The sequence below is a fragment of the Rhyacophila brunnea genome, unplaced genomic scaffold (assembly GCF_057557595.1).
Source record: "Rhyacophila brunnea isolate RB1 unplaced genomic scaffold, BYU_Rbru_1.0 scaffold_21, whole genome shotgun sequence".
Taxonomy (NCBI): domain Eukaryota; kingdom Metazoa; phylum Arthropoda; class Insecta; order Trichoptera; family Rhyacophilidae; genus Rhyacophila; species Rhyacophila brunnea.
Window position 1 is genome coordinate 31,590,960 of NW_028232871.1, and position 26,968 is coordinate 31,617,927.

Sequence of the window (26,968 nt, forward strand, 5' to 3'; positions counted from 1 at the left end):
AGCTTCCAACGAAACGAACTTTTCTCACTTATACAACAATCTTAAAATATTACCTATGTGAAACTTGTGAAGTTCGTGGTAATCTTGAATAATATGCATAATATAATTTTCTTTTAAATTGCTGCGTTCGTTTAGGTTTAAAAAAAAACGTTACATAATTCGGATAACTTTCATTCCTCCCTCCCCTTCCGCACAGTCTCCCTTTGGTGTTTTTCAAATTACCTTTTGCTGTTACAGTTTATGCCTCGAGGGATTTTTTTAATTTTAAAATTATGCAGAAAATTTGAATTTCTTTCCGAAATTTTCGCTCGTTATCGTAAATATGATATATTTTGACTCTCCATATCAGATTGTATTATGTGATAATTTATGCTTGGCAACGGTACTGAGTTTCCCAACAGCTGGTCCGCGAAAAATTTCGACAGCTCCGCAAACAGTTGTCTCTCATTTTAAAATGTATATGTATTATACCAAAAATTCCAAGCAAATCCAGATCAGCAAGAAGACATCGATCCATGCGCAATTTTATTAATACTCGAGAATAAGAAAATGTAATCGAGTTTTTCGAATCTTTTGATGTCATTTTGGTATCCAGACATAAAATACAAATTGTTAATTACAAAGAGAAGATCTTTTCGACCATATCAGTAATAAAAATGAAACAGAGAAACTGAAGCCTATTCTAGAAGCAACGATGCAGGAGCAGATAACTCACTATTTTTTTTAAATATTAAATAATGTATACTTACCTATTTGCTGGTCAGTTTCTGATTATTTCAGTAACAATAATAATTTTCACGATACAGTTTTTGTATTCGCAGTTCAATTGTTACACGTATGTCTGTTATGTATACCTATCTCTTATAATATAAGAAATAAACAAAATACTATATAAATAATAGTTTTAGACCCTGAAATATTTCTCCTATTGTTACCGGTCCGCAAGTGTAAAAAGCTTGGAAAGCACTAGAATAGAAGTTCACTGCAAGTTCACCGGTGATTAAGTTAAGTACTATATTGACTTCAAAGTTAAAAATTTGATTGTAGATTTTATTAACTGCTTTCAACATTCTGGAAATGAGGCTTTGATCTCATGAAAATAATGATATTATTTCTTTGAGCGGGCCAAAACTTTCAAGTGATGTATGTCTCTATGAAAATAATAACACCATCCCCATGGGATATCGTCCAATGTTAGGAATTTCATAGGAAGTAATAATTATTGCATGTTTGAATCCTTATTCACGCATAAATATGTGGTAATGATGTGCAGTTAACGTATTCTTTACCTATATATACGGAGCATAGATCGATTGACAATGATGCCAGTTTTAGTATGTCGATCGCATTGACTGGCATAGTATATAGTATTGTGACTAGGGAATCCAATCCCGAGCCAAAATTCTGATCCCGGGATTTCGGGATTACAATTTGACAAGCCCGGGATCCTGGGACTGCTCCCGGGATTGGCATTTTTTTCCATTGTTGATATAAAATTTTTATATTTACAAATAACATTGATAAAATTGGTAAAAAATAAATCTAGTATAATTTATACTATTTAAGACTATATATTGTATACGTTCAATCTTGGAAATACATAAGTTTAATGGAGTAAATAATATTGTAATATAAATAATAATGTGAATTTAATATAAGATTGCTGTTTCTGATAGTAAAGACTTAATGAATGGGTTAGCGAGATTTAAAATAGTAAAGCAAATCATGGTGTACTTATGGCCTTTCCGCTTCATAAATCTAATTAGTCAGCCAAATATGAAACTGCCCCTAAACCGTATGCGATCATGGTGGAATTACTTTGTTTATAGTGCGAAGCATTGTTTTTTTTCCAATCTTTCTCATTTTTATTAATTTATTTGAAAAAATAAAATGAATCGGCAACTTGCACATGGGTATAAATCAAACTTCAAATTCAAACTCAGTTTATTTCCAATGTAGTTATCTGTTATTAAAAATATTTTTTCTGTTATATTTTTGTTTTTATTTTATTTTCTATAAAAAATAATAAAAAAAACAATCGATTATGTTTATCAATCCCGGGATTCATAGGTATCGAAAATAGTTCGGGATTCCGGGATTGGAATCCCTAATTGTGACGAACCGACATTGTAAAAAAGTATCCACATTCTCAGCGAAAATTTCACAGCCCATTATTTCTGATGATTATTTCTAACACTGGATCTGTTTATTTACTATATGTATGCATCTCTCCTACGTATATTTTATAAACAAAAAAGAATTTCGCAGGTGTGTTTGTCCATAAACCGGTCACCAAAACACCGACTCCACCAAGTATGTACCTACCTACACTAAAGTACTTTGACAGAGGATTGATAGGATTCCCAACACATACTGAATTTGAAGGCATTATAATGTTATTGGAAAAATTTTCAAAAAAAAAATGTTCACATGAATTATTATAACCTTGAATTTACGTAAATTTACAATTACTTTCAAAGTGTGAAAGCGTTTCGCGCTAACGATGACGAAGTAGCGTAATTAAGGCCTCCACTCGCCCATTGTTATCCCGTGGCCGTATTGTTTGCCCGGCTCTGTAATTCAGTCCGTATTTCTTTCATCAGCCGCCCCCTTTGTTTCGAACGTTTTGTCACTTCTGCCCTTTTGCCCCTCCTACGTGCTAGGCGGCCGCGTCGATCTGCGATGCCACCGGAGAGCGTCGCGACGCTCCGGATTGCATGGCGTTCATTGTTTCTGTCACTTTACATCCGATATGCACAGTTTATTTATATATATATTCACCACGGAATGTTTACGTTTACAAGAAGGGCATTGCGTCGGTTACTTTTTCTTGATTATATGGACATTGGTAAAAATTCTTCGAAACTAGTGAACGACAGAATGATATTTTTGGTTTATTGAAAAGATAGTGTCGCATTGTATTTGAAAACTGCGCACCAGGAAAAAAAATGAAAAATATATACTACTTACCTACCTACATTATTAATTAGGTGGGCACTATGACGTATGACCCAAAGAGATTTCAATAACGAAAGAGTGATTCATTTGAAATATTTTTTAACTCACAACATCAATTTTATTCTAGAATGTCTTTAGTAAACTTTAAAAGAAAATTTATTATTTTCAAATTAGCAATTCTTTGGAAATCATCACGACTGCACTAAACTACGAACTGAACGACAAATTACTATTATAATACAAGAAAACTATAATAATATAACGTAATTTAAAAACACGTGTGAGAAATATATAACCGCTAGAAAAAATCTTTACATTGAAACCAGTGTTGCCATCTTTTTCTATGCTGATTATAGTACAAAAGCATAAAAATTATAGTATTTCTGAAAAATATATAGTACAGGAACATTTTTTGTCTTGAATCCTATAAAATTATAGTATTTTGGTATATTTGGCGTAAAACTATAGTATTTTACATTTTTCGCGGAATTAAAATTATAGTATTGTACTATAATTATAGTATGGTTGGCATCACTGATTGAAACTCACCGTGGTTCGAACCCGCGCCCGTGTGCTCGACTGCTAAGCTATGTGTCTACTGTCTATTTGTGATGAGATTAACTAGCGGTTCTTATAATAATTATTCTCACTGAAGCGCTTTCTAAATTGCGTTATCAATAATAACTGACCAAGACATTGAAACCGAGAGGGATTCGAACTCACATATTTCAATACGGGTGAGTGGTCTTATTTTTTAAGCAACGGATCCGCCGTGTCGGTAATTTCAATTAATCCAAACAACTACGTTATCAGAGGTGTTTCAAATTCCGCCATTGAACAGGCTTTGTAACGATTGATTGTAATTGTACTCGTAATTACATATCATATTTGATGTTCTTGCACCTGCAAATAATTATTACTTTCTTACTTACTGGCGCTACATACGATTCAATATACATGACCGACTACATAACCATCTTCCAGACATCTCTATCCAAAACCCTCTCTTTCCAGTCGCTCACTCAGCCTCACTTGGCCCAGTGTCTACTTGTATTATTTAATTTTTATTACGCAATGGTGAATATACCTACATATCATTTAAGTATGTTTTACAATTTTATTAACGAAAATGAATCTGGCATTTTTAAACCCTGTGTAAAAAATAATAATTTAATAGCATTTATTTTTATCAGTGATCGATAAATTTTATAGAATGCAATGTGATTTGAAATTTTATATAATGCAAAAGTGTGGGGTACCTACGCATAAATTTTCCTTACTTCCTCTACGCCCCCATGTCAACTTTCCCGGCAGTGTTTTCGGGTCGATCCTATTACATCACAGTCTTCGTGATAGTAATAATATGTTTGTGTGTATCCACGGATCTCTCCTGGGAAAATGGTGCCGGGTCAGGGCCTCGGCGAATCTTGCTTTCGTTCAACTTTTAATAATCCCCGTCAGGGGAACATAATGTGCCGAATTTTGGGCCAACTTTTCGTTTTCTACGCTACTGAATATCTGCTGAATCTAGTCTAGTAAATATAACGTAAATATGATGGAAACTTTTTGTTCTGATATGTTCCACCTCCCTTCATCTTTACCGGTCCATGCCTTGGTCAATTTCATCAAATGTGGAGCTTAATTAGGAGATTGGATACTCTCGATAGGGCATCATTTTCCTCATCACTTTTTCTTGTGTCATCCCGTATCGGAGGTCGATCACCATCAGAGCGATCTTCGCTTTATTTGCTGCTACCAGGAACAGTTCGGCAGAGCTGCACTCGTATCGCTTACGGAGATTCTTAAACGCGAAATATATTATGGTGCATATCGTGTACTATCACGTGACGTCACAGTAAGCTGCCGCTACGGGAAAAAAGTGTGTAACGTCGTTTTTCTTGGCGTTTAAAATGTCATCAGACTGATGCTCCCATCCCGTCGCACATTTTGAACCTTTAAACGAACATTGTCAATTAGCAAAATCTGCCGAAATCACCAGAACAACAATGAGGTCACTTCACGTTGTACTGCACTGCATCGACACCTGTATAACTCAATGAACGTTTATCATTTTCTACATGCCTACACATTTTAGAATCATGTCAAAAGTTTTTTGTTTTTAGCGGTTGGTACGTACCATGTATTTTCTATAAGAATGTTGTCTATTATCTATGGTCTGCAGGTTGGATTATGTTTAAAATATTATTGGATATACAGAGACTCGTTGACATCATTAAATTTACAGAGATCGTATTCGTTCAAAATATTCTGCAAAATGACGAAACCATAAACTAAATTTGTCGCCGTGACAGCGTGATAGTACGCGACATGCATCTCAATATCATCGCAACAAAGCTATAATAATATGCGGCGTCTTTCTCTGTCTGCATATACCGCTAATCTTTCTTTAGATAATGAGCTGCGGAATTTTCCTCATAATATTATTATGGCCGAGGTACTGTGGTTTCCCTTTCACCAGTCCTTTCCTATTCCTTCGTGAACGTCCACATTATTAGTCACCGTTTCAAGCCACGATGTTTTAAAGATGCGTTTATATAGATATAGCAGTCGTAAATACTTACTTCGTACTAGGCAATTATTTAAAAAGCTTACATTATTAAGACATACTTACAGTAATTTCAAAGATTAAAAAATATATCAACAGAATCATCAGTCGATAAAGTATTGAATTTAGGCTTCACATACACATATATTATAACTGTATCCAATTATATCGAATCTTCTACTAACACATGCAAACAGAAATTTGTGATAATCCAAAGTTTTCTATATGAAGTGTTGTGCTATTTGTCGTTCAGATCTTCGGACTCTTCATTATATAAAACGACCCATGCTTCCAACGACAACGTCCTTTGTGACTATTGTGTAATGGCTGTGTTATTAGTAGCCTACGCCCTGCATGATAAGAGGACTGACTAATGAATCTCGTAGAATTTGTAGTGCAAGATCGGTTCCCGTTTGGGCATTAATCTTTGTAAAATGTCTAATCTAGTGCATGTTGTCTTTTTTTAGTGAAATATCTTTTATAAAAATATTAAATATACCTAATATTATTTATATGTTCAATGATTTGAGTTGCCCCATCTTCACCCGCCATGTATATGCAGCCGCGGTTTGTGCACGGCCGCCTTCCATGATGCTATAAACGTGTCAGAATGAAAACATTTTAGTGCCACACTTTCTTGTCCCTAAGCGATGCTGCACTGATGTAGCAACAATGCACCTTAGTGCTTAAATAAAGAGTTTTAGAAAATTAAAAGAATCTTGACTTGCTCTGCCGTCATTTATATTTAATGACATGCAGTGTCCTCTGTACCCGTGTAGTGAAACTCTGCCGAAACAGAGGAGTCAGGAGTTGAAAGTGATGAATCTAAGGAGGGATCGGATTTATTCCGTCTCCATATGACGCAGCCAATTTTTCAAATGCCTCAAAGTTGGCCTTGGTTGATATCAAGTCGGCGTGGCCAATCGGTCCCGTGTGTGGGCGGACGACCCTGGCAAACAGCTTCGCTCGGTCGGATCCCATCAACGGGGTCCCAGAGGACGTGTTCAGCGTTCTGATGGTCGAAAATACTGAAAATGAAACAAAATTCAAATTATTGTCCCGTATATATGGCTGTCCCAGTATAGTTTATCAGTTATCTTTCATAGCCTACCTTCAACAGGCAGTCTTCGGCTCTGTTATATTATAGTCACAAGGCGTAATATCTATGAGAAGACTTTTAACTGAATAATTAACTGGATTGATACCAAAACGTGCAGTGAAACTATAGATTTAAAAATACTAACATTTACGATCACCACTTACATTGTCAAGTACCTATACATTTTACAATAATATTTGAGTGATGACACAGTAATTTGTGGCGGAGTATAAGCTACATGTTACACTTTTATGTGTAACAAATAGCTGTGCTCCCTGGCAAGAAGATGTATCGCATATTTTCCCGAGCGTAAAAAGTTGTAAAATCCTACGTCTGATATTGTCTGCAGACAAATATTTACGTGGAGGCCAAAAGACGTACACTCACGTGAAATCACGCCGCTCGTAAAAGCGGGTAACTGCTTAAATTTCTTACTGTAGACTTGCAGGCGAAAGACGTGCGAAGATTTTTTTTATTAGTGGGCACTTTCGCCTTTTTAAGATAACTACATAAGTGCAAGATACCTTGTGACATTGAGTGTTGATAATAATATAGGGAATAATATAATAGTAAACCCACCTACATGTATTTATATAAGGGGGTACCTATTATTGAACACCACGTGTTCTTCGAACTAAGTGGTAGGTATCGCGCGGCGAAATATTTTAGAAATTGAATATTAAAAACAATATGTACATAATACATTAGGTATTATATTGACTATTGAGCAATCATTTATTCAGTAAAATTCCCTTTTACAATAGGAGAATGTTATTTTTCTTCTCTTGGTGCCGTATTTTATCGAAGGTTTGCGACCAACTTGCAGTACATCTCCTTATCCTGGGCCAGTTCTATCAGATACCGAAAGACTTGTATATTGAACCACTTTGGAAGATGCTAACTTCCCCTGCATTACGAGTTAGCGTAAATGATACTTTTCTTTGAAGAACATACTATGGCCGTAGTATGCAGATTTTCTGCGCTTCATAGTATCTATAAGTTCTCTTATCATATTGGCTGGTCCTCGTTGGTATTGCTATCAGGTCAGGATATCTTCATGGTATGTACGCCGATATAGCCACACCTCCAAAGCTTCCAATATTTGTATCCGTTCCTTTAATGTACAGGGTTCGACTCCGTGAACCAGTAAAATATTCGACTCAATAAAATATTATTAATAATCTTAAATTTCAAAACTTTTATTTTTAGTCGATAGCCATTTCGGTTGTATCACCACTACCGAGACTAATATAACATCAGTGAACAACACATTATCTAATATTATTTTATAGCATCATTTGGAATGGAAGTTATAATATAGAATAGCAAAGTTTGTAAAGTAAGTATTGTCGCCCGAATGAAACAGCCATCGAAGCATATGAGTGTAATATTGTGATCTTACGTCAGCGTATTGAACTACGATTATTGACAATTGATCTTTTTGTATTTCAAAATTTGTTAACAATCTATTGAAAGATGATTTTAGAATGGTTCTGGCGGTACTTAACTATAAAAAAGTTAATGTTCCTCATGTTGGCAAGTCTTTCTATTGACGATTTGTTTTGATTGCCTACTTGTGTTGTATTATTTGCGATTTTACCTGTTTATCCATCTAAATTGGTAATTACATTGTATAAAAAGTCTTGTAGCATTAATGTATGGCGTTAAAATTACGTACTATTTATCTTTAATTTGACCCCCTCTAATGAAAATCGTGACAACACCACTGTGCGTATTTACGCCGCTATTCGTCTCACCCTTTGTACGTTTACCAATATTTGCAACCCCCCTACCTTTCACGAGCCCTGTACCCTTGTTTATGGACGTAACCCTTTTATCGTCACCGCTCCGTTCGAAGGTGTGAGTAGCCCCCGTAACGCCAGTCAAAAACGCAATTAAACGGGTCGTAAAGCTCGCGGAGGCCTTCTTAAAAGAAACTTTAAGATATAAAAAAGACCTACTCACTTTATAAAGAGAGCAGTTCACTCAAAGTAATTAAGTTAACTGTTAAAAGTGTTTTCGCTTAACTATCTAAATTTGCATCAAATTAAGTACTATTTTATAGCAGGGATTTAATTAATGTTTTGTATCTTTTAGCACAGCGTTTCTCAATCCATGGGTTGCGACCCGAAATTGGGTCGATTGGTATATTTAGTGGGTCGCGAAATATTCTCAACATAACAATATTCTTGCAAGCATTTCTTTCTATGCAAGGCCGCAACCGCTCTCTCATTGAATTGGCTGAAGAGTTGATTCAAAGCAAAGCTAAAATTATGGAGAGAAAAGGTGGAACATATGAAACTTGCCTATTTCCCAACTTAATTTCGCTGACGTTAATTTACAAAATGTCATCATCAATAGTCATTTGAATAAGTTAATGGAAGAATTTGACCAATATATTCCCGAAGTAGATTTTTTTTAAATATATATTGGTAATGAAATCCAAATTTCGAAATAGACTACAGCCAGAAGAAGACTTTAGATGCAGCGTGTCTAATATAACAGCAAACTTTGATGAGCTCTCAAAGCTTATCCAATGCCATGGTTCACATTAATAGGATCAAATGTTGTTTACCAAATCTGTATTTAGGTAGTATTAGTAAAATAAAACAAATTTTTGTCGGTAGGTACGTGTTATTTTATTTATTTTATCTTGGGTCGTGAACCAAAATTATTACCCCAAATCGGGTCGCAGATCAAACAAGTTAAGAAACGCTGTTTTAGCATTTACAGAACTTCTTTAACAGTTAATTAACTAATTTATTCCACATGCTGTTTATGTTTCACGATTGTTATGTCAGTCAGGATGAGCATTGTTACAGGTTAAGATTGAAATTGTGATTTCTCGATCTTTTTCGAATCTCTGAACTATTTGAATCTCAATAATTCGATGTTTCTTGATAAATTATTGAGATTCGAGGATTCAAATAAAAAGACTCCTCTGCTGGAATTATATGTGAGCTTTTTTCCTCCGAGGTGTGAGGTGTCAAATTTTTCTTTCTTTCAGGAAACAATCTGTCAAATTAATTTTAAAAATCTCTCAGTTTTCTAAGAATGGCAGATCCTTTCTTGTTAGTTTTTGCCGGGACGAAGTATTTTTGATTGAACGAATTCACTGTTATTGGTAACCTACGAGACAAAGAAAATCTCGAAATTTAATTTTCATAATCTGAGTTATTTATAAAACTTTCAAATATGTAGTTGCAAAGATGTTTCAAAACAGTTGCGAATGGATCTTGCAAATATTTTGAAACCTAGAAATAGTGATATATCAACCTTATCATAAGCGACGGGGAGATAAGGATCTACTGTACCAGTATGTATTATAGAGGTTCTGAGGATTGAACGGGTACAAGTTCACAGGTGATCATGATCAAATTCAAAGTTAAATATTATGTGATTTTTAATTCTATATACCACCTAACTCTGTAAATGAGGTAACTACTGTTCTTAAAAGATCGATTATTACTATTTTAAAAAAAATAATACAATTTCTATATATTATATCTTTATGTTTATTAATATTTTTAGTGTTGTAAGGAAGAATGCTCAGCCCATAATATTCAAATTATATATCTATTTATCTATTTTAAAAAACATCGATTTTTATAAAAAATATAAATGTGTATAACTTGAAATCCTTTTTATTTATATCAAATTTTATTTATGTATGGTCCCAATATTGAAGCTTGATTTGATATAAATAAAAAGGATTTCAAGTTTACATTTATATTTTTTATAAAAATCGATGTTTTTTAAAATAGATATAAAAAATATTAAAACTTTGAATTTGTCAAAAATCGCTAAGGTGATGCTTAGAAAACGTAATAAACTAAATTTTAATAATAAATATGACCATAAAATATATGTAATAATAGGGTGCGGTCCGATTCAACAAATTCACATTTTATTACATTTTTTACAATTGTAAGTTTATCTTTGACTTAAAATAAAAAATATTTTTCTTTTTAATGTTTTCAGATACATATTTATTCATTAATATAGTTGAAATTGTAAATTATCAAAAAAATGTCTCAAATTGTAAGCTTCGTATTTTTCCGCTAGGTTCCTCTTTAAAAAAGGCTCAGTGAAGACTTTGCCTTAACAGAATTTGTTTTTACGAGAAATGGATGTCAGCCACTTGCTCAACCTATTAGGTCCATACTCTGACTCATACACAAATTGAAAAACAATATGTCTACTTGCCAGACCCAGGATTCGAACCTGGGACCCTCGACACTATAGGCCAACGCTTAAGCCGCGCTGCCATCGAGGGCGTCCATAATATACCTACTCCAATATTTGGAATAAAATACTTACCTATATCTTTTCATAAAAAAAACAGCTACATATTATTTAAATTAAATCCTGTGTCTCACATAAATAATATGTATGATGATGTGATAACTGCTAAATCAATTTATGATTAATTAATGCATTAAACCAGTATTTTCTAATCTTTACAATGCTGTGGTCTGGTAATTATCTAATCAATGTATTAATGAACTGATTGTCCGCTTGTTCCAGGTGATGATGGCGCTCGCCACACACCTCCAGACGGTGGAGGCGGAGAAACAGAAGCTCCGGACGCAGGTGCGGAGGCTATGCCAGGAGAACGCATGGCTGCGGGACGAGTTGGCTGCCGCCCAGCAGAGGCTGCAGTCCGCCGAGCAGCGGGTCGCACAACTCGAGGAGGACTACAATCATCTCTCTTTCATGGCCTCTATCAAGTTAGTACTAATTGATCTTTTACATCTCTTCACGCTTTATGTAGGCACTGCTTCATGATCATGTTGAAATAAGATGTAACTATGAAAACCTTATACTCAAATTGTTACCTACCTATTATATTTACCATACATCTATTTATGGAGACTGTGGTCTCTTCAACCTAATAAAGACACCATGTCATTTTCTCACTCACGAGTATAACAAGCTTTTTTGCTTTATCCTTTTCCGCATATTCCTTACAGATCTTTTATGTTAGGACTTCTTCTATTAGATTATGGAGTTCAGAGAAGGCTGCCTTATATCATTTAATGGACTGCCGATCGATGCAAACGAATAATATAAATTTAGAACCAATCTAAAGTCACAACTGTCTGATTCCCAGTCAGCAAGTACTGTGATTGAAAGTGCAGAGAATTAAATATAATCCATTTTTGTTGCCCGACAGTCATGATGCTTGTTATTGATTGAAGACAATAATTTACACATTATATATTTTCCAAATATCGGCACACCTGGGGAGCTTCGCAGGGCACTTAAGTGCCACGGCATACTGTGCATCACTGTACTTACTAATTTAACTTAAATTTCGTTGATCTTTTAAACCAGGGGTGGCCAACCTTTTGCATACCATGCGCCAATTTTTTCACATAGTTCAGATGCACCATACGACTCAAGCACCTTTTCTACCTTCTTACGTTCACGGTTGGGGTTGGAAAATAGGGATGGGGGATCTGCTTCGCTTAGGGGAGGAAAAGGAATAACTCAATCATGCAATTAATTTAATTAATTTATGCCAGTTCAAAAAACACACGTTTATTGGAGCAGCAGTCTATAAAAGTCAGAAATGATCTCTTGGATGAGAGGGTGACCATTTTGATCTGGAAAAAGCTCATCAAATTTAATTTTCAATAATGAATTTGTTTTTGAATCAATCAGTTTCATTTGTATGTTACTAGGCATCTGCATTAAATTTTGTTCACTAAGTGAAAATGGGTTTATAAATGCGAGCATGCACTTTTCTTATATAGCAAAATCATGAAAACGACTTTCAAATGACCCTTGTAATATCTTGATTTTTTCAATATATTTGGTCAATTGCTATTATCCGCAGCACATTATTCTGCCCTTTCAAGAATGGAAATTGACTCAAATCCTCATTTTCTAACTGAGAGATGAACAGTTTTAATTTCATTTTAAATGAACTGATGCTATTTACTAAGCTTGGTAATAATTTATTCTTGCCTTGTAGTTTTAAATTTAGATCATTGAGATGGTGTTGAAAATATGAAAATGGATATTCAGTTATGGCGCCTACTTCAAAAGAATAAGTAGGCGCAAAGATGCAATGCGCCATTTGTAATCATCTAATGTGCCATGGCTTGGCCACCACTGTTTTAAACCCTTGTAAAGATATTACAGCCCTTTCCGTTATTTTCAGGAAATACGATAGTGACATTACTGAAGAGGACAGCAACAGAACTGGCGAGAGGTCAGGTGGAGGCAAACAGGACGATCCCATGGTGGATCTCTTCCCTGATGATGACCAGGAAGAAAGGAACAGTAAGTTTATTACACCCTTAAATTCATCTCTATCTGTGAGTATTAGTGTGAGTGTTCAAACTTAACGACTTGAAAAATTGCATTGTAAATATTTCAAATTGAGTTTAATTGAAAAGTATGATTTAAGACACCCGATGTTAGAGTGATTGGGCCCAATCGCGCATTAGGGGGCACTGCACCGTAGGTGACTTGTGGCACGGTGTTAAAAAAAAAGAATGAAACGACAACAGAAAAGTGGTTTCTATTAATCCCAATCAAACATTTAAAATGGGGACATATCTTAACAGACTTTACGATGCTTGGTTGTTGGCCATTAACTTAACTCCTAATTCCGAAAAGTGAAGGAAAGAATGAATACACTCATTAACTATTTCTTTTATTCAACGGATAATTCACAAGATTTTAAGTATGTACCATTCTAACTATTGAACATACATAATTTTGAAATCACTTCTGAGAAAATATATTATAACCAATAGAAAAAATCTTTTTTGAAAAAAGTAAGACACGGCAGGAATCGAAACTGCGTCTCTTGGTTATCGCGCCCTGTGCATTACCACTATGCTATGACTGCCATGCTTAATTGCGACAAATTTTAACTATTGGCCTTTTTAATACCTGCTTATAAGCTCTCTCCAAATTAAGTTACGGTTCCTGTCGGGTGTCTTACTTTTTTCAAAAATGATTTTTTTTTTCAAAATTATGTATGTTGAATACACTCATGTCGTGGTCAAAACATACAATTTTTTAATTTTATTGCAAAATTGTATAAGCAATTTTTTATCCTATTATGATTTCATCACAGAATTCTAGTATGTTATCGTAACAATACTACTAGTGAGCTTTGGCGATATTTAAAGAGTATCGAATTGTATTCATAATTTATTATGAAACTTCTCTCTTTGATAGATACTTTTTCAAGTCTCGGCCAATGAAATATGAGTGATCATTCTTAGGTTCTGAAGGAAGAAATTAGTAATTAAATGGTTTTTTCAATTGTCATTTCCAGCAATGTCTCCCACACCGCCGTCGCAGTTTGCCCAGCAGGTGAACACAGGTTACGAGATCCCGGCGCGCCTCCGAACTCTTCACAATTTGGTGATCCAGTACGCCTCCCAGGGACGTTACGAGGTGGCAGTGCCCCTCTGCAAGCAGGCCCTCGAGGATCTCGAGAAGAACTCCGGCCACGATCATCCCGATGTCGCCACCATGCTCAACATTCTTGCTCTTGTCTACAGGTTGGTGAACCATTACTTGATAGTCCACTGTTAATTATGACAAAATACATCGTTAAATTTTTGTAGTGAAATTTTTTTACTTGTGGTTCCTACATGAAAATTACTGGGAGAGTGGAAGCCGCTGGTATAAAGAAGAAACTGTCATGATTTACTCGTTACATGAAAAATAATTAAGAAGCTATGAGTGGGATTGATCCATAGACCTGCCGATTGCGTTATTCCGGCTATCAAGTCAGTCGACTATAGTTTTTGTCAGTCGACGTTTTGAAAAAACTATAGTACACAGAACATTTTTCGTTTTGAATCAAAATTATAGTATTTTTGGGTTATTTGGCATAAAATTATAGTATAATTTACTAAGTATTATACATTTTTCGCGGAGTCATTCGGTTGGCAACACTGACAGGATGTTGAACAGAATTCCATTGGTGATGGAGCCATGTGTATTAGTTCTTTCATCACAAAAAACGGTCATTTTGAAGCCGGTTTGAGGGAGGAAATGTGCAGATTATGTACGTAGCAGTGAAATGAGTTCATCTAGCGAAAAAAAAAATGCCCAAATGTAGTCAGGGCTATATAGAGTAAAATATTTTTAGATAAAGTTTTATCCTGTAAAGACTGTAGATATTTAAATTGCTTTGATATTGTTATTTGCAGAGATCAAAACAAATACAGGGAGGCTGCAAATCTCCTGAACGATGCTCTCAGCATCAGAGAGACGACCCTTGGAGAGAATCACCCCGCAGTCGCTGCCACTCTCAACAACTTAGCTGTGCTTTATGGCAAACGAGGTAAATCGTAATTCCACCAAGTTATAACATTATGCTGTCAAACTCATTCGGGTGGTAGAAACTTGTGCAACCGATACGTTATAAGATGTGAAATACCTTGTGATTGAGTTCGTACTCGGCAGAATTCTATTTTACATATCGTCGTTGAAACTAGAAAAATGTGTAACTCCGTTTTAATCAAAAATTGACTTTGTTGTTAATATCTACTTGTCTTGCAAACGATGTACTTCCTAAAAAATTGTAACATTGTTAAATCATGGATGATTTAACTCCATAACCATATATTTGTATAGGAAACCATAATGTTTTTTATCTTTCCTGTAAAGTAGTGTTTTTGGAGTTACACAATAATTTTCTAGTTTCAACGACGAATTATGCATTATAATTCTACACATAGTTGAATGTTGGTAGAGTCCATCACACAAAAGAGTCGTTAAATTCTGTAAATTACTGGTTCTAGGAATCTAATGGGGTTAAATTAAAATAAAACTGCATATAACATCATCATCACCAGCCTGTTTAAATCCACTGCTGGATGAAGGTCTGCACAAGCTCTCCACTATTCTGTCTTTTGCTGCCACGTATTTCTGCTGAACCTTAACACTATACGGTCCGCGAATTTTCGCGAAGAACCTACGCCAATATCCGGTATTTTTTAATGAAAATCAACAAATTTCGATCGCGAAGTTAAAAATGATATAACTTTTGAACCTATTGATATATTTCAATAAAATTTTCAGAAAATACTTAAAATATATCAATGCATCAAATTGTGTCATTTATTTAACACTTGTCAACCTCTGGCCCGCGTTCCATAAAGGTAAAGTATATAATTTGTAAATTTTCGTAAATTGTTTATTATATGTTATTAGATTAGTTCAATTTGTTAAATATAATGTAAAGGAAACAGCCTATTGATATAAAGCAATCACAATATATTATTTTTTAATTAAAAAATGTAATAAAATATTCAAATACAAAATGTTTTACACTGCTATAGAATACGTATCAATTCATTTTTAGCGCTACTACTCATATCTCTGATTATCAAATATAATAAAATAACAAAGACTTCACACAAACTGTGAAGTGTTTAAAAATAAATGCACATTCATTCCCGAACGAACACTAATCTGATTTATTGGTTTTATGGCTGAGGCAGTGCAGTGGCGTGCATATTTTCGAGTAAATTCAAATAAATAAAATGCACGCATATACAGTGACGTTCCAAGACAAAATGCCGCCCCTAAGCAGTGCCGAAATGCCGCCTCATTTTTTTTATACCTACCGTATTTTTTATCATCCTTTCATGACACCAATATCTAAGAAATGTGTTGTATGGATACATTACTAACAATACCTATACCACTAAACCTAATATACATGTCTACTTTAATAGACAAAAAATATTGTGAGTCCACGGTTTCAGATACATTTTAAAATACACGTAACTTTTAAAAAAATTTAGGTCAGCTAAATTTTTTTTAAATTAGGGTATGTAAGTATGTAGGTACCTACCTATAATTCAAATGCAATCCGCTAATCTGCGCATGTGCGCAAGGACGTGACGTCCAAGGACAACGGAAGTAAGCTAGGCATCGCGAGACATCGCGAACCTATCCTATCAAACCTTTTTAGTAATTATGAATACACTTTGTTTCCAACCAGTGGGCTGATTTTTTTTAAGGAAAGATATTTCCGTTATAACTAAGTTTAGGTAGCTATTTCTATATATACCTAATGATTCTCCTCGATTGTTCGCTCTTCGGGTAACTGCCGCCCCCAAGCGACGCTCAATCTGCTTACCCCCACGGGACGTCACTGCGCATATACATTCCCACCGCTTATTAAAATTTGGTATTATTGTAGGAATCGAGACAATCCAATAACAGTGCAGAGGCGTGCGTAAAAAAATCATATAACAAAATCTATGAGCAATAGGATTGTAAAACAAACATCTACATTCCACAAAAATATTTGAATCAACACTCAATCTTATGGATAATACCTTTAGATAACTGGCTAGGCACGAAATAATTATTATCACACTAAAGCTGAAATTATTTGAAATAGTTTATAAAACTATGAATGTAAAATGAACTAACAACTAATACACTTTTTTTTAAATTATACGAAGAAAACCAATTACCAATATGTAGATGTAGAGGTACTTTACACTCTTTGGACATGTAAATAGTTTCTTTTCGAAGTTTATGTGAGGAACACACTTTACACTTTCTTCTTAAACGTTTATTAGTTGCGGAAATCCACGGAAATATTTGATTGTGATTGAAAATTACACTAAAATCTCCGATATCTTCAGTCACTGGGAATATCTGACATACAATCCGCATAGTTTTCCTCTGTTTAAAAACGAATGGTCCTCCATTTTAAAAAGTTTTTTTGGAGGTAAAACTAATAAAAAATATATATCCTAGCTGAAATATACTTAGATTAATTATTTTTTCAATGAAATTAGTGCAATATAAATAATAATAGCTATTATTTATGCAGTTACACAAGCAGTAATCTCCCGAAAAAAGCGAACGAAAATGACAACGCGATACAAGTTCACATTTATAACTATTCTCATTTTCAAGTTAAGATTTCTATCATGGATGATGAAGCATGGTGGGTGGATGTTTCATGGGTAATAAACCATTAATGACAAATTATCAAATAGGATGCAATTTCATAGCGAAAAATCGCGTTCATTTAAAAAAAAAAGAATGCAGGTTCATAAATGGGTGACTACCACTGAAAAGGGTCGACAATTAAATTTCGAAGTTGAAGTGACGACACTGGAATATAACATTGAGTGTTTATTACCGTTTTTGTTTACGTCTCGTGATTCAGCCGTCTAGAAATGGGCTTGTAACTAATAAAAAAAATGGTATAGGTACAAAAAAAATACTGAATGGTATTACGTCCGCCATCTCTGTAAAAACCCCGAAATATTTTTTTTCCATCATGCTTTTACTTCTTGCACATGTCATTCAACCATCTGTCGATAGATCTTGCAACCAAATATTAAATTTCATATTTATTTTTCACAGTAAAGATATGCCTATGTGAGGACGCCACGTAGGCGTCACCGGATCGTAACGTTCGGCTTGCAAAGGACGCCAATGTGGCGTGACCGGACCGTAAAGTGTTAATATTTCATCAATCCAGCGTGAGGCGGCTTTTCGGTCGTCTTATATCCCTCGGGTACCATGAACTGAATTATCGCATTCATGCGAGCTATGTGTTCGGCCCATTTTCATTTAAGGTTTTAGCATACTTAATTATGTCACATTATCTCGTTTGCTCTAATAAATAACCAAAGAATCCTACCTACCTACCTACCTAAATAAACTTTTTCGGCTACTCTCGAAAATGTGTTTCAACAACTCAATTAGGAACACAGAGGTACGTGCATTAATGGCAAACATCTAAGTCACCTACGCTGTCCGGATGACATTGTCGCCTTCTAAAGAAAATCGAATGACCTCCAAAATTTTATACAAGAACTAGTAGATACAAAAAGCCATCAAGTAGGTCAGTCAGCAAGTCACGATGAAAGTTCATTTTTAGTTTGTGCTCTATACAGTTCTATACTAATTAGCAGACACCTATTGCCTAATACCAATAGGACGACCAATGAACGGTCACAATTGCATGTCAAACTTATGCTATTTCTACTAAATGCCTATCATAATAATATAATATGGTAAATTAATGTCCGGTTCTGATTGTTATTAAATTATGTGGAATCAGTAATATTTATTTTGTTTTATTTTAAATATTACTTATTCATAATGTTAAATAATATACATAAAAAGATTTATAATATTAACTATAATATAATATTAATATAATTTATAATGTAATACAGTCAAACTCGGTTATTACAATCATGGACATAGCGAGATCTCGGATGTAATGAGGAAACATTTGTTGACATATTAGTGTATGCTTTTCTCCATACATTTATTCACTTTTATAATGAGGTACTTATCAGATATACCGAGCAAAAATATCATCATAAATTTTCTTAAAACTGTTTATGTGTCGATCATTTAAAAACATTTTCGACCCTAAGCAATAAAATCCGACCATAGACCGATGCCGCCGGGATCGGATTACGTTTATGACACTAGTTATGTGTCTAAGTACCTAATGTGTGTTTTCGCTGACAAGAAAAAGTATCCACGCATATGGTTGAAATTTCATGTAAAAAATCTAAGCTGAAGTCAGTCGGTACTTACCAGTGTTCATTACAATAAACAACTTCTTTTGTAGTTTATGAATGCCATGCTTGTTTCGGGGAAAAATTCTAATTGTGTAATTTTGTTGGAATTGCGACTTCTTGTATTATGTGACCGCTCATTTAAAAATACCTATTCTCTGATATAACGAGTAATGTTTGTAACGAGTAAATTCATTCGGTCCCATCTTCCTCGTAATAACCAAGTTCGACTGTATTAATTTTACAATAAAAATATTTTATGAATTTTAGTGAAAATTTTGATTTACAGTAAATTTCAAATTAACCTCGTTCGTATTAATGGGATTTTACTGTATATTCAAGCAGAGAATGGATTGCTAATATCAATGATTCTTGGACAATTACTGTACATTTTTCTCTATATGTTGTGTATGTTTGTTACAGGAAAGTATAAAGAAGCAGAACCTCTGTGTAAGAGAGCTCTGTCAATCCGCGAAGCAGTCTTAGGAAAGGAACACCCCGATGTGGCAAAACAACTTAACAACCTCGCCCTACTTTGCCAAAACCAGGTACTTATCTATAAATATCAAATTTAATGGAAGGGGGGGACTAGTGAGTTTTAGGGTTACATACATGTAAATTGTACGTAAAACCTTTCACCTTGGCACAGTTCGCCGTGAGCTTACTTATCGGGATGACCGTATACTATACGGTCTCCAATTTTAATAGATTCAATTTTCATACCTGATTTTGCCAAAATTCATGAATTCAAGAATGAAAACCTAACCTAATTTAACTTAACAAATAATCCAGTATATCGGTTATTTTAAAAATTTGTTTGCTGCTGGCTTCCTGTAAAGTGTAAACCGACAAGAGCCGTGTTTTATTTATACATGAATTTTATGTCAGTACTATACGACCCAAAGAGGTTAGACGGTCTTTAATATACGGCCATATATTTCCGTTACAACATTTCACGGTGAAGTGTGATACGGCGAACTGCATACATACAAGTTTCCGGACACGGATTTTTAGATGCAAAATGATCATGTGACATCAATATGGACAATGTAACCTACGCGATAAAATCAACCGATGAATGAACCGTTGTATGATGCAAAGAATTTGGGCTATAAATGGAAGTAGCCTTACACGCAATTTCTGTTTTGACATTTGAAATTATTTAGCACACGCATGAACCATGGTTAAGTTGATAAACTCCACAAATATTAATATCGCTCAGTTGCCACTCCGATTTTATTACTCACGCAATAAATTGCTGCCATTTTTTGTGTTCATTGTGATTACTTACTTGCGTGAAGTTATAAATGGTTTTGAACAAATTTTACAAGATTCTTCAATTAAATAATAATGTATTATTGACTGCTTATCTACTCATCGTGGCGGATTGTCTTTTCATTCATTCAAATTGGCAAATAAATGACATGGCAGTAGTGTGAAGTTCTCTGCAAATAAACAAGCAATTCTCAGTCACTTGTAGCTAGCTAATTGAATCAGTAGACCAGAGGTCCATTTTTTGTTTCAATTTTATACATTTAACCTCCATCTCTATAGAAGAAGGGTTTTTTCAACTTTTTTGATTACACACATACACTAGAAGCTTCATTATCCGGACTTGTGTTGTGAATAATATGTGTTCAGAATAATCAAAAAACAGCATACTTAATAGTAGATAATGTTTCACTGTGTATTCATAATTTTGCAGAATGGATTATTGTGATTCTTCGTCATCTTATGTATGTAACGTATTATGTAATAAATAAAATTATTTTAGTTATCGATATTAAAGCATGATTATCTTTTTGGTCTTATAGTGTCGTAATTATATGACGTTTTGCATTTATAGCTTTTGAGATTGTCACTGAAATAAGCTTTCTCTTTTATTACATAATTATATAGCTAATCGATGCAATGCTGCTGTTCTGGAAGTTCAAGTATCAAAATGTTTGCCCCTTTAAATTTTCATTGTATAAGGTGAGAGTTCCACTAACAAGTGGCCTTCACAACACATTTATTTATGCATAGGAGTGTAGTTTAATTATGGTGAGAAACTGGAGTAGGTAGTGTACTCCAGGAAGACCTCGACTTTCGCACATAATTGGTTACTGAAAATGTGTGCGAATGTTGAATGTTCGAAAGTAGAGGGAAGTAAAAAAAAAAAAATTGTGTGTATTTTAAAATATTTATTTATCAAGTAAATATAAGATGTTTAAGAGACATGTTTAAGTGGGGTTTGTGGGTGTTTTCCTTAAAAAATTATCAAGAGTTAACTGTTTACTCTTGAATCACCAGCTAAGTTTCCACCAAGAAGCAATCAATGTCAATCGGTTTTTAGAAGGTTTATACCCAGGGGCAACTGATTCTTCCTTAGATAAGAATGTACGACTAGGCATTTTTTTCCAAAATAAACCTGTCTCATCTACATTAAATATTTGGCTAGAGGAATATTCTCCATCTTCAATAATTTTGGATAATGAGGAAATAAATTCTTTTGCAGCATCTTTATCCGCATCAGCCGATTCTCCAGTGAATTAGATAATATGAAAAGAATATCTCATTTTTAAATTGTTAAACCAACCGTTACTTGCTTCAAAAATCTTGTTAGAATCTTCTTTTAATCTAGCCTTCCAATCTTTGTGCAAACTAAGAGCCTTCACTTGAATAATTGAAATATTCAGAGGGACATCTTTTTGATGTTGGTCATCGATCCATGATGACAAAGATTTTTCCATTTCATCTATAACTATGCCGTGTCTTTTGGAAACAATCTTTAAGGGCGGACGTGCTCCGTTTAAATTTTTTTTTTTTTCGGTTACATACATGTTCAAACACGCGCATTAACATGATCTTACTCCCTACTTCAGTTTTAGTTTGTCAATTTATGGCTACGGCCGTATGTTGTAGCTAACCACTGGGGAATGCCAAAAGAAATGGCGTATTTCAAAAAAACACTAAGTACCTTATTCTTAGATCAATAATTATTATAAAGCAATCATTATTTGTAGGATGTTTATCACACTTGAATGGTCAAAGACATAGCTTATAATTAGTATCTTTAGAATTATTTTCAAATGTGTTAATCTTGCCCATTTTTTGAATAATAAAATGCCTAATTCTTGTCAAATTTGGGATCACAGATATTATCAATATATTTTTTTATCGTGAATATTTCACTATAATAATGTCGACATAAATTATACTAATGGTTTTATAAATGCGTTTAAAAATTAATAAATGTAAAAAATCTTAACACCACTGCAGATGCATGTACTGAAATATGACTATATTCTAAAACATTAGAGCAAGAGGTTTAAAAGAATACTATTTTATGTAATAAAAATACTTTATGCAGTCATCAAATGTTTTAAATAAATATAAAGGATAATAAGGCTTCAAAATTATATACATAGATTATCTACAACGTTTAAGGAATGTCCAGAATCATGCTTTAAAAATGCAATAAAAGTTCCATTTTGACCTACGCTGAGCATGTCCCCCCTTATAGATATATTTTCACAATTTTGAACGTATTCCTTAATTTTATTTTTATTTTTTCGGAATTGAACATATCGTAGACCTGTTTGTATCATACGAACGTCCGATTGAAGCAAAAGATTCACCGCTATCAGAATGTCTAATAATTTCCATCTTTGTCTCGATTGTGTGAAGTTTATCAGACCTTGATTTCTTTTTGTTCATATCAACACTGCAGTTTTTCCGTTTCTCACTTATGTTTATAAATTTTTAGGGTGAAATATTTCAAATGAATAAAATTAGCAAAACACACAACACAACATGCCTGCACGCGCTTCTGCGCAAGACTCAACCTATCCTAGCTAGCTCATAAGCAAAGTGACAGATGCGAGCAGGATGCAAGTGATGCAAGAAATGCACTTGCTTGTGAGCAAGCGAGAGGGGGATATCTTTACCCCACAGCGCGAAGTTTTAAAAAACGATTTTTTTTAAATGCGTTAAATAGCGAATTGTCCGAAAGTCGAACGTTTGAAAGTCGAGGTCCGCCTGTATTAGTACTAATGTCATATTGAATAATCAAAAGTTTCCAAATATAATACAATTTTGTGTTTCAGGGTAAATATGAAGAGGTGGAACGTTATTATCAACGAGCGCTAGAGATCTACGAAGTCAAATTGGGACCGGATGATCCAAATGTCGCCAAGACCAAAAACAATTTGGCCTCATCTTACCTCAAACAGGTACAAATAAATGTATATTAATCTTCGAGTGTTGCTGTAATTTTTAGATTGTAGTGAAAAAATAATGAGAATCTTAAATTTGTGATTTTTGATTTGAATTGCGTGAATTGGGTGTCGTCACTGCTTGCATTTTTTTTTATACATCGCCCCAGCAATTGATTTATTTTACATAAAATTAACCTAACACCATAATAAAACAACGCAAACTGTATTGATAATTTGTTTTCATCTGCCGAATATCGTACACCAACCTAAGACTATGATGTCATATTGGTCCAAGTATGGAACAATTACAGATATGAATTATGACGTTTTTATTACTTGTTTTTCAAGCATCGAAATAATGTTTGCTATCAAGTATAGCGATCGCATAATATATATAAGTTATTTTATAAAATGGGTAAGAAATAAAATAATATTTCGGTAGGTATGTAGTCCAATCAGGTCCAAATCAGTGTACTCTTCAATCTGATGAAGTCATAATAAGGTCAGCATAAAAGAAAAATCATTTTGCTACTGCATTTGTGGAAAATTAATATATGAACACGATTCGTGTCTATAATAATTATAATAGGGAATATAGTAATTCATGAATGATAATTGTGCAGTTTTATAATAATAGTGAACATTATTTTATACAGTGTACTAAATTGCCAAACATTATGTATATACGGTGTTTTTCTACTAAAAAAAGAATAAAAGTTTTTTTGAAAACAGAAGAATTCCAGCAATAAGACAGTTTTAAAAATATTATAAAAAAGTTTTATCTTTATCCAATCAAAAACAACACCGAATAGAGTAATTTTCCAGTGCACCCCCAAAGGTTCCCATTTAAAAAATCACCAGCCAGTAGGTAATCATTTAGCATCGAAATGAAAACCTTTGTTTAATTTTAATAATACCCGATTTGTTTATTCAACAGGGCAAATACAAGGAAGCGGAAATTCTATACAAACAAGTCTTGACCAGAGCTCACGAACGGGAATTCGGTACAATCGACGGTAAGGAAAACAAATCTAATAAAGAAGCTGTCGAAGGGAGCAAGGACTTGAAACTAGTCTCTTAGAATTAATTGTTCTTCCATTTTATCAGTGGTGTGTTGTAGGGATCCAATAAATTTCTTATAAGGCGGCCATTTATTCGGAAGCTTTTAATTTATTTAACAAAAAAAAAACAATCGGTGATCGGACAATGATTTACTTCAAGTAGAGATATCTAGGGTTGGCATACCCAGCGATTTTAAGGCCAATACGGAAAGAAATAAGAATTTACCACCTACATATTATTTGGTCAGCATCAGAGTAACATTAGCGATGATCGGGTTCAGCTATTATATATTGTGTTCATTTTTAAAAAACTAAGTTTGGCACCTTTGAAATAAAATATAAACTAACTGGAGGTCATCTTTTCTTTTTTTTAACAATAATATAATATTATTAACTACTTTGACGAGATGTGACAGCTGCGCCGCGTACATAATGAAATGAAGGGCCCGCGATAAAATAATGTCAACCCTCATGTTCTTAGTTTTCTACTGAAATTAAGTTTTAGCTTTGTTCAAATCTATAAATGAAGAAGCGCCTAGTTTCAAAAGCCCCTAAAACGATTTTAGGTAGTTCTGAGAAAAATGAGAAAAACGATTTTAGGTAGTTTTGAGAAAAATGAAAAAAAAATATATTTATTAAATATGTGAACTTTATGTATTTATTTTTTAATTCGTTACATTCTAAAGAGTATTTTGGCTTTCCATTTTAGGGGTATTTGAAAAGCACACCCACCCATTTAAGCGGGTTTTGAAATTTACCCTAGTATTAACGGTTTTTGGCATTTTATATAGTTCAATCTTTGGCCATAATATAGGTAAAAAAAATATCCATCTAAAGACATATCAACTGTGTTTAGGAAAAAGGGCGTAACCCTCGATTTTTCGAAAAGTGCTTTTATTAGATATTAACAATGTATACAACTAAATACACGTTCTGTAAAAAGGAAGTAAGCCACAAATGTCGATTTATTATCTAAATTCAGGTTTTAATTGAGCTTTAATTAAGTTTTAATTTAAAGAAAAAAAGTATTTACCCTCAATTTTAATGATAGTTAATAACTTCTTTAATTATTAGTAGATCGAAAAGATATTACACCAAATCATCAATCATCATGCACCCAATGTCTATGCCTATTTTTTTATTAATATTATACCAAAATCATTCAAAAAACGTTTTTTGCCTCTCCTGTAAAATTTGTTCTGTGTGGGTTGCGCCCTTTTTCCTAAACACGGTCGATATCTAACTCAAAAATTTTCAAAAACCGTTTTAGGGGCTTTTGAAACTAGGCTCTTCAAATCAAAACACATCAAATGTTATTAATTTTTTAAATTTGATTGACACTATTTTCGCAGGTATACGTATATCTCAAGATATTTATTTAAATAAAAATACATATACATACTGTAGTCCGAAAATACCCTTATCGGCAGAATTTTAAACTTGACAAGAAGGAATCTTTCCACAGGTATTTATAACTAAATTTGACATTCAAATAACTGCTTTGATGCAGCAATATGTGAGATGCACGAAATATCAAATTGAAGTCGATTTTAATTATAGACCATCCAATCCTATGGTTTAAGTATTCAAGCTTCAAGGCTTATTTTGGTAATATCTGGATATATTATAATCATGTATGTAATTAACTAATTGGGTGAATCTGAAATAATGGTGGAATGTCAGTAGATTTGTGAAGTTCTCGTTAAATGAACCTGCAATGCGAAATCACTTACAACTAACAATTGCATACATTTAGGCTCCATCTCTATAGAAGAAGGTTTATTACAATATCTTTGGGGTTGACACTATTTTATCCCTGGTGATAATTGTGTTCAGATCGGTTATGTAGGATTTTTGCATCGTCGCGTGACCCCAACTGCCATATTTATTATCGTCCCCGACCATTGCTAATTTCATAATTGTGCCAGTTCAACAGCCACATCTTTTTACTAATACTTATTTGTTTATTAATTCATTGCCTTAATAACGGCAACATACTGTCAAAATTATAAGGAGTTTTATTCAGCGATTTGGTATATCGTTGTCTGTGAATATTTCATTAATGGAAAGACCGAATTGTTTTCTTTTATTGGCATAGAATAAGTGACCGCATGGTATACATGAATAGATTTTACAATCAGCGATATAAATGATCATTGATGTTAGTCAAAGGCTGAGAGCAATTATTTATTTAATTGATATTTCCGTTATGGCGTGTAAAATCGTTTTTTACACCTAGTATAAAAAATAGCTAAAACACTACGATTTTATACTCCGTATTCAATAATAGACAAAATATTTGTATTTTTATAATATTTGTGCGTTATTAAAACATTTTAATTTTTCCAATAACATAAATCTTGCCAACAATAATGAGATTCAAATAACATTTTCTTTAATAAGTATACAATGACGTTATGTACTTTATCGTAATATAGGTTATGACTAGAACGAGTTACATTATAATATCTATGTTTAATTCTTAAGCATCGTGTACATAATGAGTATGTTGTACATACATGATGAAAGAGTAA

At 33.7% G+C, this 26,968-nt stretch overlaps 1 protein-coding gene across 7 annotated transcripts in view; it reads left to right on the plus strand.

Moving 5' to 3' along the window:
• Window positions 1-26,968, plus strand: part of Klc (kinesin light chain) — a 185,361-nt gene that overhangs the window by 144,717 nt on the left and 13,676 nt on the right. For all 7 annotated transcript variants that reach the window (XM_085949052.1, XM_085949055.1, XM_085949056.1 and 4 more), the window contains 7 exons: window positions 11,151-11,353; window positions 12,793-12,914; window positions 13,924-14,152; window positions 14,810-14,943; window positions 19,598-19,722; window positions 23,263-23,388; window positions 24,311-24,389. In XM_085949052.1, coding sequence (XP_085805178.1) covers window positions 11,151-11,353; window positions 12,793-12,914; window positions 13,924-14,152; window positions 14,810-14,943; window positions 19,598-19,722; window positions 23,263-23,388; window positions 24,311-24,389 — 1,018 coding nt within the window. The remainder of the gene's footprint in view (window positions 1-11,150; window positions 11,354-12,792; window positions 12,915-13,923; window positions 14,153-14,809; window positions 14,944-19,597; window positions 19,723-23,262; window positions 23,389-24,310; window positions 24,390-26,968) is intronic.